The sequence below is a fragment of the Xyrauchen texanus genome, chromosome 2 (genome assembly GCF_025860055.1).
Source record: "Xyrauchen texanus isolate HMW12.3.18 chromosome 2, RBS_HiC_50CHRs, whole genome shotgun sequence".
In the NCBI taxonomy this organism is placed as follows: Eukaryota; Metazoa; Chordata; class Actinopteri; order Cypriniformes; family Catostomidae; genus Xyrauchen; species Xyrauchen texanus.
Genome location: NC_068277.1, coordinates 50166456 through 50182220, shown reverse-complemented (window position 1 = coordinate 50182220; position 15765 = coordinate 50166456). Strand labels below are relative to the sequence as shown.

Genomic DNA, 15765 nt, shown 5'->3' with positions numbered 1-15765 from the left:
CTGTTTGTATCACGCTGCTTGTACAGTTACTGGCATAACAGACATTCTTTGAAGTATCCAGTGGTCATCACATTTACTTTTAAGTTACAGTATTGTGCAAAAGCCTTAAGATGTTTAACAAAAACATTTGTCCAAAGATGTTTATTTTTATCTTCAGCTTTAGTGTGTCAATAGGAAATATACATTTTAGACTCCCAAACTAGATCTGCAACCTAACCTGGGCCCGACGGGAACCAAGAACCCGTCAGTTTGGAGAACCCAAACTGACCTGGTTTGGGTCAGTTTGTTAAGTAGGACTTCGGGTTCGGGTCGGGTTTGTAATTGATGAAAAAATAAACAGGCCTACCAAACTTGTTGCGTGCACGCGCTCTCACTCAGACACATGTGAACGGATGAGTTAGTGGCCATTCAAACTGAATGTGTTTTTGTCTGCGTCTGCACTGTTCCATTGTTTTCCTATGTAAACACATGCTGGATGAACATCTTTGACTGTTCAACATCGCATCTCGCTGTTTCTTTAGTCTCTCTCCTGCAGGACCAGTACATTTTTGACACGTGCATGTCAAAGTTCTGTTTCATTCGTTGCGCTGCGTCTTGATTGTTTTTAGCACAGGTGTCACAAAGATTCAACGTTCTGAAAAAGTTCAGGCTGCAAAGCGGTAACTGTTACATTATTTAACATTATTCCAGATTATTTTACACCAAGCAAAGTTTCAGCGCTTTATAAAAGGTAAGGCAATGTTTTTCACCCCTTCTGCTCAAGTGTATTGAGGGGCCTTGTTAAAGGTGCACTCAGTAATTTTTTCCTCAATTAAAAAGTTTAACTCCTAAAGACAAGAATTGTAATTTTGCAATATATGTAGGAAATCGTGAGCACTCACATTAAAATGAAGACTCCAGTCACATCAGCAACCTTATAAAAGCTGTTTTATTCTACATGGAGAGGGTCCCCTCATGGAGGCGGCCATGTTGGATTCACATGACCAGCCGAATACTACTCACTTAATCTCAGTAACCATCCTGTTATTTGACACTTTCACTCATTGTTTAAAGTAATCATGGCTGACTGTGAATGCTACATTTCTACAATGGCATCTAAAACTGAAAACTATTGATTTTAAATGATACTACATCCAATACGCTAGGTGTCAGTAGAAGACAAAAAGAAAAAAGTTACCTATATGTTAACATAAAATACAGCCTATTGCAACAGTACTTGCTAGGAGAAGAAATTATTAAGATAGTGAGTGATTTTGGGTTTGGGTCAGGTTCGGGCTTAAAATCTGACAGTATCGTTAGGGCCGGGTAGGGTCAGGACACATGTCTTGGGTATGGGTTTCATTTTAAGGCCCGTACGGACCTCAATCCCAAACATTACTTTTGCAAATAGAAAAGATTACAATAGAAGAACAGGGAGCCCTGCAAGAGATGTCCACTCTGGCCCCCGCAGAGCCTCCACTGAACATCGAATCAGTCTGGGATTACAAGAAGAGACAGAAGCAATAGAGAAAGAGATAGAAGAACGGTGGTGAATTCTCCAGAAGCTTGGAACATTCTGTCTGCCAACAACCAAGAAAATCTGTGTTCAGGTGTACCTATGAGAATTGGTGCTGTTTTGGCAAAGGTGGTCATGCCAAATATTGATTTCGATTTTTTTATATTTACTGGAGTAAGTATAATGTTAATTGTTAAATGAAAACTATGTATGGCATTATTTTAGTCCTCATAAGCACACACATACACACACTGGTATCGGGGAAAACAAGCAATGGACCAAAGTGGGCAACCGCAGCTTGAGACAGATATCCCATGAGATATCTAGACAAGCTGGAAACAACACAAGACCCTCTAGTGGAACATGAGCTGCAGATGCTTAAATTACTCCACCAAGAGTCCAGCTTAATGTAGGGCCCTTTCCTGGCCATTTCCCCAGAGACAACTCCCACCTAACCACCAGTGGCCCACTCCAGATGTTTGGAGAAGAACAGCATGAGCACAGTGGGTGCCAGAGAGACGATACGGAGACGAGAAGAGAAACACTGATTAAACATTTTAAACATCTTTGAAAAAAGAACATCTTTGTGGGGATTTAGTGTACAGCAGGGATTCTGAGATGGATAGCATGTGTGTGTGTGTGTGTGTGTGTGTGTGTGTGTGTGTGTGTGTGTGTGTGTGTGTGTGTGTGTGTGTGTGCAAAAACAATGCAACAATTTCCAGCCATGGGTGGGGGATAAACGGGAAGTGCAGATGAATATTCATAATAAGTCATTGTTTGGATTAATTTTCAAATGAAGTGGTTTTCAGGATGGACGCATGTAATGGCGGATGGACTCACCAGGTCTTCCTTTCCTGTCCAGAGTGTTCTTGCCTGTATTCACAGAGCAATAGAGAAATCCATCCATGAAAGAATAAACAGCGGCTGGAAAACTACTGTCAAATGCTGCCTCCAGCTTAGGAAAATCTATATAGAGAGAGATTAAAAGAAAAAAAAGAAGAAGCTGATTAGGAATAATCCTATAATGTGGTGGAGATTGGAATTCTGTTTGTGTGGAGATCATTCTCATTATACAGTATGCAAACCAGCTCACAATTCTAGTTTGTTTGTAGTTCTTTCAACTTAAATTCAAAGTATTTAAGAACTGTTTACTTTGAAGCTTTTTGATAAACGGACAGTCTTCATCCAAGGTGTAAAAAAGCTTCAAATTTATTTTAAAAGCTAAATTGATTGCATTTTAACAGGATATCTCATTGCCTAAGGTTATTTGCTCCAAAGGCCGGCAAAACTTCTCTCCAAACAAGGAAGCTCGAGGTTAGAAGATTAGACTCCCCATGCTCCCCTTTTTCTACAGTACCTCTTCATCTACTCTTCCAAACCAACCCCCCACCTTTCTCGCTTTTAACTTGCTTTTCCACCTTCTACCTTATCACATTCAGATTGAATTAGCCACTATGCTCCGGTTCAATTTTGTTCGGGAGGGCCGGCAGCCCCAGCAAGATTTTATCATGCACTTCCAGTCCCCAACATGGAAAAAGCTCAAATAACTTTAATTGAAAAGCCTTTTAATTGAGGGATCTTTCCATTCATCCATCTCTTCCCTCCAGACACTTATACCTCTCTGTTCAAATGATGGGGATTAAAAGTGATAATGAGATAGGATAGAGAGCAGTCTAATTTAAAAATCTCTGCACGCATGCTTTAAACATGCAAATTGAGAACCTGCATAAGGAATATATTCAAAAGTATTCATGTGTATTTTTCCTTGGAATATAGTAATCCAAGAGAACAACAAAACTTGTGGCAACTTATTGAGGAAATACAGGAATAGCATATGACTTTCTTTTTCAGTACACAAAGGGAAAACTTTTGAAAAAACTCAGTAATGTCATACAATGGTAGTGGATGGTGACCACTCTTTCAAGCTTCAAAAGGATGCAATAGTATAATTCAGAGGTCTAATAAATTATTCCATGTGATGCATGCCTTGTTCTAAAGGCATAGGATAAGGTTTGGTGAGAAACAAAGCAAAAACTAATTTATTATTTAGTGAAAACCTTGACCAACCGTTGCACTCATGTGCGTGTTCATGAGAGTGCAAAAGAGCAGCAGTTCTGCTGCCCCCTCTCGCGAGATGGCACTGTACCAATGAGTCACATAGGATCATTTATAAGACTTCTTAATTATACTTTGCATCTTTTTGATTCTTGAAGAGGTGGTCACAATCCACTTCCATTGTATGACATCACTGAGCGTGTCCTGAAAAAGAATAGAGAATAAAGAAGTATAAAATCTAAAGAATAGTATAAGTAAATAAAGAATGAATTTTCATTTTTGGATGAACTATACATTTAATAGTTAACCCTTTATCCAGTTTATGATATTTGAGAGCATTGGGAGAGGGGAAGATTATCAATGAATAATGATATTTGAGACCATTAGCAGAGGGGAAGATTATCAGTGAATAATGACTTTTTTGATATGTACCACACAACATGTACACTGTATTCCATAACTTCTGAAGCCATAAGTTAGCTTTTATAATACTTCTATGGTGCTTCTTTGGAGCTTGGTTTTTAAAATCACTATTGAATTTCATTGTATGGAAAAAAAATAGCTCGGACATCGTGCCTAGGATCTTTCACTTGTACAACACAGAGGAAAATAATACTGTGTTGAATAGTATGGGAGTGAGCAAATTATGACTTTTTAATTTTTGGGTGAAAACGAATCCTTTAAGAATGTGTGTGTGTGTGTGTTTTACGAGGATTTTGTTTTTAGGTTAACTGGTAATAACAAGGGTATTATGCTATAAATGTGGTTTCGGACATTTCTAGTGTCCCCATAATTCAAATCGCTTAAAAAAAACATACTAAATGCTGTTTTTTTATGTTTGTTTTTTAAATGTAAAAACGCAGAACGTTTTTGTGAGGGTTAGGGTTAGGAGTAGGGTTAGGGGATATAGTTTGTACAGTATAAAAATCATTATATCTGTGGAGAGTCCTCATAAGGATATCCGCACCAACATGTGTGTATGTGTGTGTGTAAATAAGAATATGATTGGATTATCCGACTGAGAATCACATAAACAAGCCATTAAGTTAATGAGGCCACAACTCCATGCAGATTTAGAGGTTACACGAATGTTGTCCTGCTGATGTTACGATGTGAGCTTTACAAAATATTGGCAATGTAAAACAGATAGCTTAATTAGTATAGTTGGCACACTTCCTTTAAAGGGCCCAAATGAGCAATGTAATGACAGTTCAATACAATCAAGTCTAGACAAACACAAACTACTGCTAATTATAGACACTTTCAAGTCAGATGATGTTTGGAGGTAGGGTTAAGTGAATCCTCCATTAGCCTGTGAGTAATACCAGTTGTGATGACAATTTGAATCTGAGCACCAATCATGGCCCTCCAATCATTTAACCAATCAGCACGTATAGGCAGTACACAGTACATAAAAAGCAGGACACCAATGCAAATATTCCACAGAAAATTAAATATCAATCAGGTTTAGAATGAGGGAGTGTGAGTAAATGATGACAGAATTTTCATTTTAGGTGATCTACTCCTTGAAATTATTTTTCAGTTATTTACCCTGTACTTATGACAGTTTTGAGATAAAACAGTATCAAAACATCTCACAAATGCACACAACAATCCACATATGCATGCAACAGATCCACATGCGCTCTCAATTCACAAATGTGCACAACAGATCCACACATCTGCTCAATTCATAGTGCATTTGTGGATTGCCTTGTGCGTGTGTGGATCTATTGCATGCATTTATAGATTGCCTTATGCATGTGTGGATCTGCTATGTATATTTGTGGATCGTTGTGTGCATTTGTGATATGTTTTGATACTGTTTTATCTCCATACATGTACTTATGACACACACTGCTTCGTGAGAACACACACCTGAGAGCTTATTATGGTAGAGGAACTCCATCTGCAGTCTCTGGCCTGCTTTCTGAGCCAGCAGGTATGGAGTGGAGTGCTCAGGGTCACCCGTCGCACACATTACGTCTGCCCCACTGAAAACCAGGGCCATGGTCTGCAGGACATTAGGCAGAACAACCGCAGCACAGAGGGCCTTCACACACACAGATGACAGGAACAATTTTTGTTATTTTATATATATATATATACACAGTGGGTACGGAAAGTATTCAGACCCCCTTAAATTTTTCACTCTGTTATATTGCAGCCATTTGCTAAAATCATTTAAGTTCATTTTTTTCCTCATTATTGTACACACAGCACCCCATATTGACAGAAAAACACAGAATTGTTGACATTTTTGCACATTTATTAAAAAAGAAAAACTGAAATATCACATGGTCCTAAGTATTCAGACCCTTTGCTGTGACACTCATATATTTAACTCAGGTGCTGTCCATTTCTTCTGATCATCCTTGAGATGGTTCTACACCTTCAATTGAGTCCAGCTGTGTTTGATTATACTGATTGGACTTGATTAGGAAAGCCACACACCTGTCTATATAAGACCTTACAGCTCACAGTGCATGTCAGAGCAAATGAGAATCATGAGGTCAAAGGAACTGCCTGAAGAGCTCAGAGACAGAATTGTGGCAAGGCACAGATCTGGCCAAGGTTACAAAAACATTTCTGCTGCCCTTAAGGTTCATAAGAGCACAGTGGCCTCCATAATCCTTAAATGGAAGACGTTTGGGACGACCAGAACCCTTCCTAGAGCTGGCCGTCCGGCCAAACTGAGCTACCGGGGGAGAAGAGCCTTGATGAGAAGAGGTAAAGAAGAACCCAAAGATCACTGTGGCTGAGCTCCAAAGATGCAGTCGGGAGATGGGAGAAAGTTGTAGTAAGTCAACCATCACTGCAGCCATCCACCAGTCGGGGCTTTAAGGCAGAGTGGCCCGACTGAAGCCTCTCCTCAGTGCAAGACACATGAAAGCCTGCATGGAGTTTGCTAAAAAACACCTGAAGGACTCCAAGATGGTGATAAATAAGATTCTCTGGTCTGATGAGACCAAGATAGAACTTTTTGGCCTTAATTCTAAGCGGTATGTGTGGAGAAAACCAGGCACTGCTCATCACCTGTCCAATACAGTCTCAACAGTGAAGCATGGTGGTGGCAGCATCATGCTGTGGGGGTGTTTTTCAGCTGCAGGGACAGGACGACTGGTTGCAATCGAGGGAAAGATGAATGCGCCAAGTACAGGGATATCCTGGACTGAAAACCTTCTCCAGAGTGCTCTGGACCTCAGACTGGGCCGAAGGTTCACCTTCCAACAAGACAATGACCCTAAGCACACCACTAAAATAACGAAGGAGTGGCTTCACAACAACTCCGTGACTGTTCTTGAATGGCCCAGCCAGAGCCCTGACTTAAACCCAATTGAGCGTCTCTGGAGAGACCTGAAAATGGCTGTCCACCAACGTTTACCATCCAACCTGACAGAACTGGAGAGGATCTGCAAGGAGGAATGGGAGAGGATACCCAAATCCAGATGTGAAAAACTTGTTGCATCTTTCCCAAAAAGACTCATGGCTGTATTAGATCAAAAGGGTGCTTCTACTAAATACTGAACAAAGGGTCTGAATACTTCAGTTTTTCTTTTTTAATAAATGTGCAAAAATGTCAACAATTCTGTGTTTTTCTGTCAATATGGGGTGCTGTGTGTACAATAATGAGGAAAACAAATGAACTTAAATGATTTTAGCAAATGGCTGCAATATAACAGAGTGAAAAATTTAAGGGGTTCTGAATACTTTCCGTACCCACTGTGTATATGTGTATATATATATATATATATATATATATGATTCAGAGAGCAAAAATACAGATTGCCCAATGACCCAATTTCAGTGCTTACACTATTACTGTATACTCAAACAATCTTATGTCCACTGATCTTGTGTATGTATTTATGTATTGCAAACGTAAACATTTGGATTTTTTACAACATTGTTGTAGTGAATATTGTAAATATGTCACCAAGGCTATCTAGCTGGTAACACAATTGAATCAAATGTTGAGTGTTTGCACAGTATCCCCGCGTTTGCACATCACAGCAAAAAAAAAAAAAAAAAGGGGTTTGTACACAAACTATGCAGACAGACACAGACACACTAGGGCTGGGCGATATATTGAATATTAACAATACAATCTAGATCATTTTGCTGATGATGTAAAATTGACCAATATCGTCAATATCGGGATGATTTTAATCGCATTTGTAGACTAATTTCACGATCCTCCAGGGCTGCACAATTAAACAAAATAATATAAAAATCTCAAGCTGGTCATATGTGATTATTAATCCACAAAGGCTGTGATTTAAAACAGATAAACTGTGATTTAAAGTGTGTGATTCAGAACACACCAGTGACGCGCTGATATGTGTGCACGCGCATGGCGGCGCTCTCAGATCAGTTCACGTGCATTGTGAAATCAAAGTAATGCAGGTTCAAACATTCACGCAATTCCAAACATTAGTCACCGTTACAAGTTATTATACAAACCTACAAATGCTTAGATTTATGAAATGCAGAACATTGCAAACTGTCAAATACACATAGACCTTTTTCCACTGATCTATATAGAACAGTGCCTTTTTCACAGACTGTGATGACGCGTTTCCACCTTATTTAGCAGCGTGAATCTTGCACATTTTTTATTTGATAATTTTTTTTAAACATTGAGTGTAAGTTTATAACATTATACTTTGTGTTATATTACCCTGGAATCAGTTTAAAAAAAAAACAAATGACTACAGCTGCGAGGGCGTTTCGATTACAGCTGCTGAGAGAGTGACAGTAAATTTGGCATCTCCCATCTGACTCTTAATCCAGTGTTCTTGGAGCAAATGAGAAAGTGAAAATAATATTTATTGTTGACTCCCATTCACCGCTGTCGAAGTTTATCCTGCAGTCGTTTCCAAATTCCAAAACCGGGAGTGTAAAAAGGTCTATTACTGTTCCTGTGTCGAAATAAAAGCTCATTGTGTAGTTTAGGTAAATACTGCCGCACTTTCGGTGTCAAAATAAAAGCCCCAGGTGAAGATGAAGTAAACAGGGCAGAAATATATTACTTTTGTATAACGCAAATCTACTAATCAGCGAAATAATGATAATTCAGCATTATATTATAATACGTGTCCCACAGTAATAATTCTGTATCATGCAATGTTCAACTGGGGTTTCAAAAATAAGTCAGTGAAGTAGCTGTGCACAGTAAAAACATTTGAAGGTAATGCTTTTTTATCTATATCTACTTGGCTACAATGGCTGTGTGGATGAAATGTTTAAAAAAAAAAAAGAAAAAGAGAAAATACTTAATTTATCGTGAAATATATCGAATATCGTCAACAGGCTGAAATGTTTTTATTTTTTTAAGATGTATAGCCCAGCCCTAACACGCATGCAAGGCGATGTACAAAGAATACACCTAAACTGACAGCACATGATGAATAACTTACAATAGTGTTAAAAGCGCCATTCCTATTGCAGCTTTGAAAATCAAACATTTGTTGAATGGTTTAGCATTCTTGCAGAAAATAACATTGACATTGACAGGAAAAGGGACATCCATATAAAGAATACTGTCTGTCCAATTAAAAGGAGATGGAGGGGGAAGAAGTCAATAAATACAATAGTGTGTGTCTCTCCAAAAGCAGAAAGAGAGAGACAGAGAAAGAGTGAGCAGGCGAGTGTAATTTAGTCGAACACTGCTTTCATCTAACATAGCCTGATCCAGCCAAGCTATCGATCCCCCTCAAACAAGTCAGATCCACTGAGAACAAGGACACTGAGACAGTAAACCACACACACACACACACACACACACACACACACACACACATACACATCCAAAACCACAAATATGTATCTAATGCCTATACCTGCCGACATGTAAATCTGAGTTATGGAAAGCAGGGTTGAGAAAATTTCAGAATTTAAAAACGGGCTTCTTTTTGATTCATGCGCTGGAATTTGAATTGAACTGCACTCACCCCAGAATTGGAATGACAAGAATTAAATTAAATGACATGATTAATTTGGACTAATTAAGCTTGTTTATTCCCTGAAATAATTTGGCATAAATATCCAAAATTAATATTTTTCTCAATCAAAATGACATATTTTTCTAGACTAGTCATAATTAACTTACCCATAAAAATAGATTAAGTTAATCTATCCATCCATCTATCTATCTATCTATCTATCTATCTATCTATCTATCTATCTATCTATCTATCTATCTATCTTCAAATTTGTTTAAAACTATATTGTGGTGTCATTCTTGGGTGGGTAAGTGGGACTCCTCCAAGTAGAAATCCCATATGCTCAGAAAAAGCAATCCATCCATTCATATATATATATATATATATATATATATATATATATATATATATATATATACAGTGCATCCGGAAAGTATTCACAGTGCTCCACTTTTGCATCATTTTGTTATGTTACAGCCATATTCCAAAATTGATTAAATTCATTATTTTCCTCAAAATTCTACAAACAATACCCCATAATGACAACGTGAAAGAAGTTTGTTTGAAATCTTTACAAATTTATTAAAAATAAAAAAAAACGGGAAAAAAAAATAAATAAATAAATAAATAAAATCACACGTACATAAGTATTCACAGCCTTTGCCATGACACTCAAAATTGAGCTCCTGTTTTCACTTATCATCCTTCAGATGTTTCTACAACTTGATTGGAGTCCACCTGTGGTAAATTCAGTTGATTGGACATGATTTGGAAAGGCACACACTTGTCTATATAAGGTCCCACAGTTAACAGTGCATGTCAGAGCACAAACCAAGCCATGAAGTCCAAGGAATTGTCTGTAGACCTCCGAGACAGGATTGTATCGAGGCACAGATCTGGGGAAGGGTACAGAAACATCTCTGCAGCATTGAAGGTCCCAATGAGCACAGTGGCCACCATCATCTGTAAATGGAAGTTTGGAACCACCAGGACTCTTCCTAGAGCTGGCCGCCCGGCCAAACTGAGCAATCAGGGGAGAAGGGCCTTAGTCAGGGAGGTGACCAAGAACCCAATGGTCACTCGGACAGAGCTCCAGCTTTTCTCTGTGGAGAGAGGAGAACCTTCCAGAGGAACAAACATCTCTGCAGCACTCCACCAATCAGGCCTGTATGATAGAGTGGCCAGACGGAAGCCACTCCTCAGTAAAAGGCACATGACAGCCCGCCTGGAGTTTACCAAAAGGCACCTGAAGGACTCTCAGACAATGAGAAACAAAATTCTCTGGTCTGATGAAACAAAGATTGGCCTGAATGGCAAGCGTCATGTCTGGAGGAAACCAGGCACAGCTCATCACCTGGCGAATACCATCCCTACAGTGAAGCATGGTGGTGGAACTGGGAGATTAGTCAGGATCGAGGGAAAGATGAATGCAGCAATGTACAGAGACATCCTTGATGAAAACTTACTCCAGAGCACTCTGGACCTCAGACTGGGGCGCAGGTTCATCTTCCAACAACGACCCGAAGCACACAGCCAAGATAACAAAGGAGTGGCTACGGGACAACTCTGTGAATGTCCTTGAGTGGTCCAGCCAGAGACCAGGCTTGAACCCGAGTGAACATCTCTGGAGAGATCTGAAAATGGCTGTGAACCGACACTCCCCATCCAACCTGATGGAACTTGAGAGGTCCTGCAAAGAAGAATGGGAGAAACTGCCCAAAAAGAGGTGTGCCAAGCTTGTAGCATCATACACAAAAAGACTTTGTAATTGGTGCCAAAGGTGCGTCAACAAAGTATTGAGCAACAGCAGTTCCTGTTCATTTAGACCCTGTGTGACCTCAATGACACAACCACTCAGAACATCCCTTGATGTGCATGTGTGTGTTCACTAGGTCTCATATGCTGAAGAGACTTTCTGGAGGTCACCGAGTTAACGAGTCTAATTGGAGTTTAGGAGTATAAATCCACAAAAAGAAAAGTAGGGATTCCATATATTAAAAAATGTCTTACAGGTGTACTGTGCAACTTTGGAAAAACACACAGTCGCATACACTGTACACACAAAGGCACCAAACATTTAGAATCTTATTATTTTTTATTTTATCTTATAAACTCAAAACTTTCAAGTTAAACAAAAGTATCAGACAAAAATTGCAACAAAAAAAAACTTAAGACAAACCTTTAAATCACATCAGAGTTTGAACAAGAAACTTTGAGGACAGGGGTGGATTGGTTTTAGAGCATTCTGTTTGTTTCCCAAACACACACTTCCATTTATAATCTAATCTCACCTCTGGATGTACCTAGACTTTCTTTATCTCTCTTTCTCCCTCCCTCTTTCTCTCTGTGTCTCTCTCTCTCTCTGACTTTAGCTTCACACACAGTTAGCAATTGTTCAACTTTTTTAGAAGAGCCCTGAAAACTCCCCAGTGATGCTCCAGTCACACACACACACAAACATACACCTAATCCACAGTTCCACTTCCCCTCCCCTCTCCAATCCTCTCTTCCCTTCTCGTTCCCTCTCCTTTCCCCTCGTCTCTGGGGAACTAAAGCAGGCTTGATCACTGTTTGTGCTGATAGTGAGGAAAACAGCATCTTTTTGGCATAGGGAAAGAGCAATATGGTTAAACTCAGCAGGACCAATAAAAACACGCATACAAATTCAGCGTAGTGATGTGGTAATTATTATGCATATACACAGGGAAGCCTGTTAATTCAAAACACATCAATTATCTTCTTTCAATGTCTGTAATTTCTGGCATTAAAAATACAAGGTGTTTTCTCTCGGCGCTATGGTAATGTCATATACAGTACAAGAGCAGTTGGCTCACTGGGATCTGGGTTCGAATTTGGCCTGGGTCATGTTCAGATCCTGTTCCTGATTTTGCTGTCTGCATCTGCTGTCCTCTAAAATTAAGTTTAAACAACCAAAATGTAAATTTTTACAGAACTTTGATTGAAGGTGCATTTTACTCTGCTATGGAAAAGAAAAATCTTAGCATGGTTTTAGTAAAACCCTGGTAACCTGATCCGTAAATCTGTGGGAGACTGTTACTATGGTAACACTGATTTACACCTGGGCTACCAGGTGAGGCAGAGCAACAACAGGTGTACACACACACACACACACAACCACCAACAATTCCTCCTGGTCTAATGGGCCTTTTAATGAGGCAGAGAAAAAATAACAGAGTCAAAGGCCAACATTACCACACACACCACAAACACACACATACACACACCTTGTTGAGTTCCTCCTGGGTGTTTAGACCTTCCAGAACTTTCTTGTACTTCCTCTCCTTGTACTTCCTGCGAATAAAGAGTGCCCGCTGCTCTGACGATGGCTGCTTGCAAAGCTCTTCCTCTGGGGGAAGATTTGCTGCCCAGAAGCTGTTTGAATTTTTATTCCCAACCTCTAGAAACAGCTAGAGAGATGGACATTGACAGAATGTGAGATAAATACATTTCACTTAAAGGGATAGTTCACCCAAAAATGAAAATTCTGTCATTGTTTACTCACCCATATGTTATTCCGAATCAGTATGACTTACTTTCTTTTGTGACACACAGGACGACATGTTAACCTCAGTGACTGAGGCTTACATTCTGAATGTCTCCTTTTGTGTTCCATGGAAGAACATACAAGTTATACAAGTTTGGAGCGAAAATAGGGTGAGTAAACAATGACAGATTTTTTCATTTTGGGTAAGCTATCCATTTAATGTGCAGTTAGACATTTTTTTCTACTTTTACACAACTAAATGAACAGTACTCTTGAAAAAAATCTATGAAATCAAGTACAATTGTATAATAAAAGCATTTTTATTTTGCATATAGTGTGTCGCCTCATGGGGCCTGCCATATTGAGATCACATGACCATTCGTATATTACTCACTTTAACTTGGACATTTTTTTACATGCGGAATACATTAAAGGAGCTGTAAGCAAAATAAATAAATAGTGAGTGCACCTTTAAAATCAATGCATTCAAAATTTGAGAGATTGTTACCTCAATAAGTTCATTGGTCCATATGCTGCTGTCTAACTTCATACTGCGAACTTTTGAGATACCAGGGCCCAAGAACCGATGCTGACCTGGAAACAGACACTAATCTGAAATTTGCACAACTATAACAGTAAATAGGTTTCCATCCAAGGGTGTTTTTGCAACAAAAAGTGTAACTCATCGCCACTCTCTCTCATCCATTCAATCACTCTCTCTCATCCATTCAATCACTCTCTCTCATCCATTCACCCACTCTCTCTCATCCATTCAATCACTCTCTCTCATCCATTCACCCACTCTCTCTCATCCATTCAGCCACTCTCTCTCATCCATTCAGCCACTCTCTCTCATTCATTCAATCACTCTCTCATCCATTCACCCACTCTCTCTCATCCATTCACCCACTCTCTCTCATCCATTCAATCACTCTCTCTCATCCATTCACCCACTCTCTCTCATCCATTCACCCACTCTCTCTCATCCATTCAATCACTCTCTCTCATCCATTCACCCTCTCTCTCATCCATTCACTCTCTCTCATCCATTCAATCACTCTCTCTCATCCATTCAATCACTCTCTCTCATCCATTCACCCACTCTCTCTCATCCATTCAATCACTCTCTCTCATCCATTCACCCACTCTCTCTCATCCATTCACCCACTCTCTCTCATCCATTCAATCACTCTCTCTCATCCATTCAATCACTCTCTCTCATCCATTCACCCACTCTCTCTCATCCATTCAATCACTCTCTCTCATCCATTCACCCACTCTCTCTCATCCATTCAATCACTCTCTCTCATCCATTCACCCACTCTCTCTCATCCATTCAATCACTCTCTCTCATCCATTCACCCACTCTCTCTCATCCATTCAATCACTCTCTCTCATCCATTCACCCACTCTCTCTCATCCATTCACCCACTCTCTCTCATCCATTCAATCACTCTCTCTCATCCATTCACCCACTCTTTCTCATCCATTCACCCACTCTCTCTCATCCATTCACCCACTCTCTCTCATCCGTTCATCCACTCTCTCTCATCCATTCACCCACTCTTTCTCATCCATTCACCCACTCTCTCTCATCCATTCAACCACTCTCTCTCATCCATTCATCCACTCTCTCTCATCCATTCACCCACTCTCTCATCCATTCACCCACCCTCTCTCATCCGTTCACCCACTCTCTCTCATCCGTTCATCCACTCTCTCTCATCCATTCACCCACTCTCTCTCTCATCCATTCACCCACTCTCTCTCATCCATTCACCCACTCTTTCTCATCCATTCACCCACTCTCTCTCATCCATTCACCCTCTCTCTCTCATCCATTCACCCACTCTCTCTCATCCATTCACCCACTCTCTCTCATCCATTCACCCACTCTCTCTATTCAGCCATGCATTCATTTTCAGTATTCATTCTTTTCATCCATCTTTCCATTATCTATATTAATCTATCTATTCATTTTTTCATCCATCCATCCTCTCTATTCATTTATCTATTAATTATTTGTATTCATCCATCATCTCTATCTATGCATCCATTCAATCATTCTTTCTGTCTACCCATCCATCTGTTTTCTCTGTTCATCCATTCTTTTCATCCATCCATCCATCCAGCCACCCAATCTCTCTACTCATCCACCCATCCACACATTTTTCCATTCATCCATCCATCCATTCATAATTTGCTCTGTTTACACATTCATTCATTCATTCATTCATTCATACTTCACTTTTCTCTGTTCACCCATCCATTCCTTCATTCCATCCATTAATACATTATCTATTTATCCATCCACCCATTATCCATTCATTCATCCATCCATCCATTCTCTCTATTTATCTATCAATCATTCTTTTCATCCACCCATTTCCTTCACAAATTCACCACTCTGTGTAGTTTTACAGCTTTAATCCATCGACATAATATTTTTTCGTTTAACTCTAGCACATAAACTCTTTATTGATACTTCAAATGTCATGAAAGTCTGGTTTGGAAACACTTTTTGTCGAGAAAATTTGGCATCAACGCAAAAATGTAGTGTCAAATGACAGAATTTACCCCAATCGTTAGCTTGTGTAATCATAATGACAAGGTAAATCATTGTTTGAAGCTTGAAGCATTACTCGCACTGTTATGGGTTGGTCTTAACGGCATACCTGCACAGATCCGATCCTGCAAACTCATCTCATGACACTTCCAGGAGTGCCAACGCAAACATCTCGTATCATGGAGAACAAATGAATGGC

General features: G+C 39.5%; 1 protein-coding gene across 3 annotated transcripts in view; it reads right to left on the bottom strand.

Annotated features, from left to right (window-relative positions):
- Positions 1 to 15765, bottom strand: part of LOC127657565 (arf-GAP with Rho-GAP domain, ANK repeat and PH domain-containing protein 2-like) — a 145910-nt gene that overhangs the window by 62028 nt on the left and 68117 nt on the right. For all 3 annotated transcript variants that reach the window (XR_007972306.1, XM_052146425.1, XM_052146435.1), the window contains 4 exons: positions 13509 to 13594; positions 12741 to 12923; positions 5429 to 5603; positions 2336 to 2461 (listed from right to left, as the gene is read on the bottom strand). Coding sequence is in view for 2 of the 3 variants with exons in the window: in XM_052146425.1 (XP_052002385.1) it covers positions 2336 to 2461; positions 5429 to 5603; positions 12741 to 12923; positions 13509 to 13594 (570 nt within the window). In the remaining variant the exon portion in view is untranslated. The remainder of the gene's footprint in view (positions 1 to 2335; positions 2462 to 5428; positions 5604 to 12740; positions 12924 to 13508; positions 13595 to 15765) is intronic.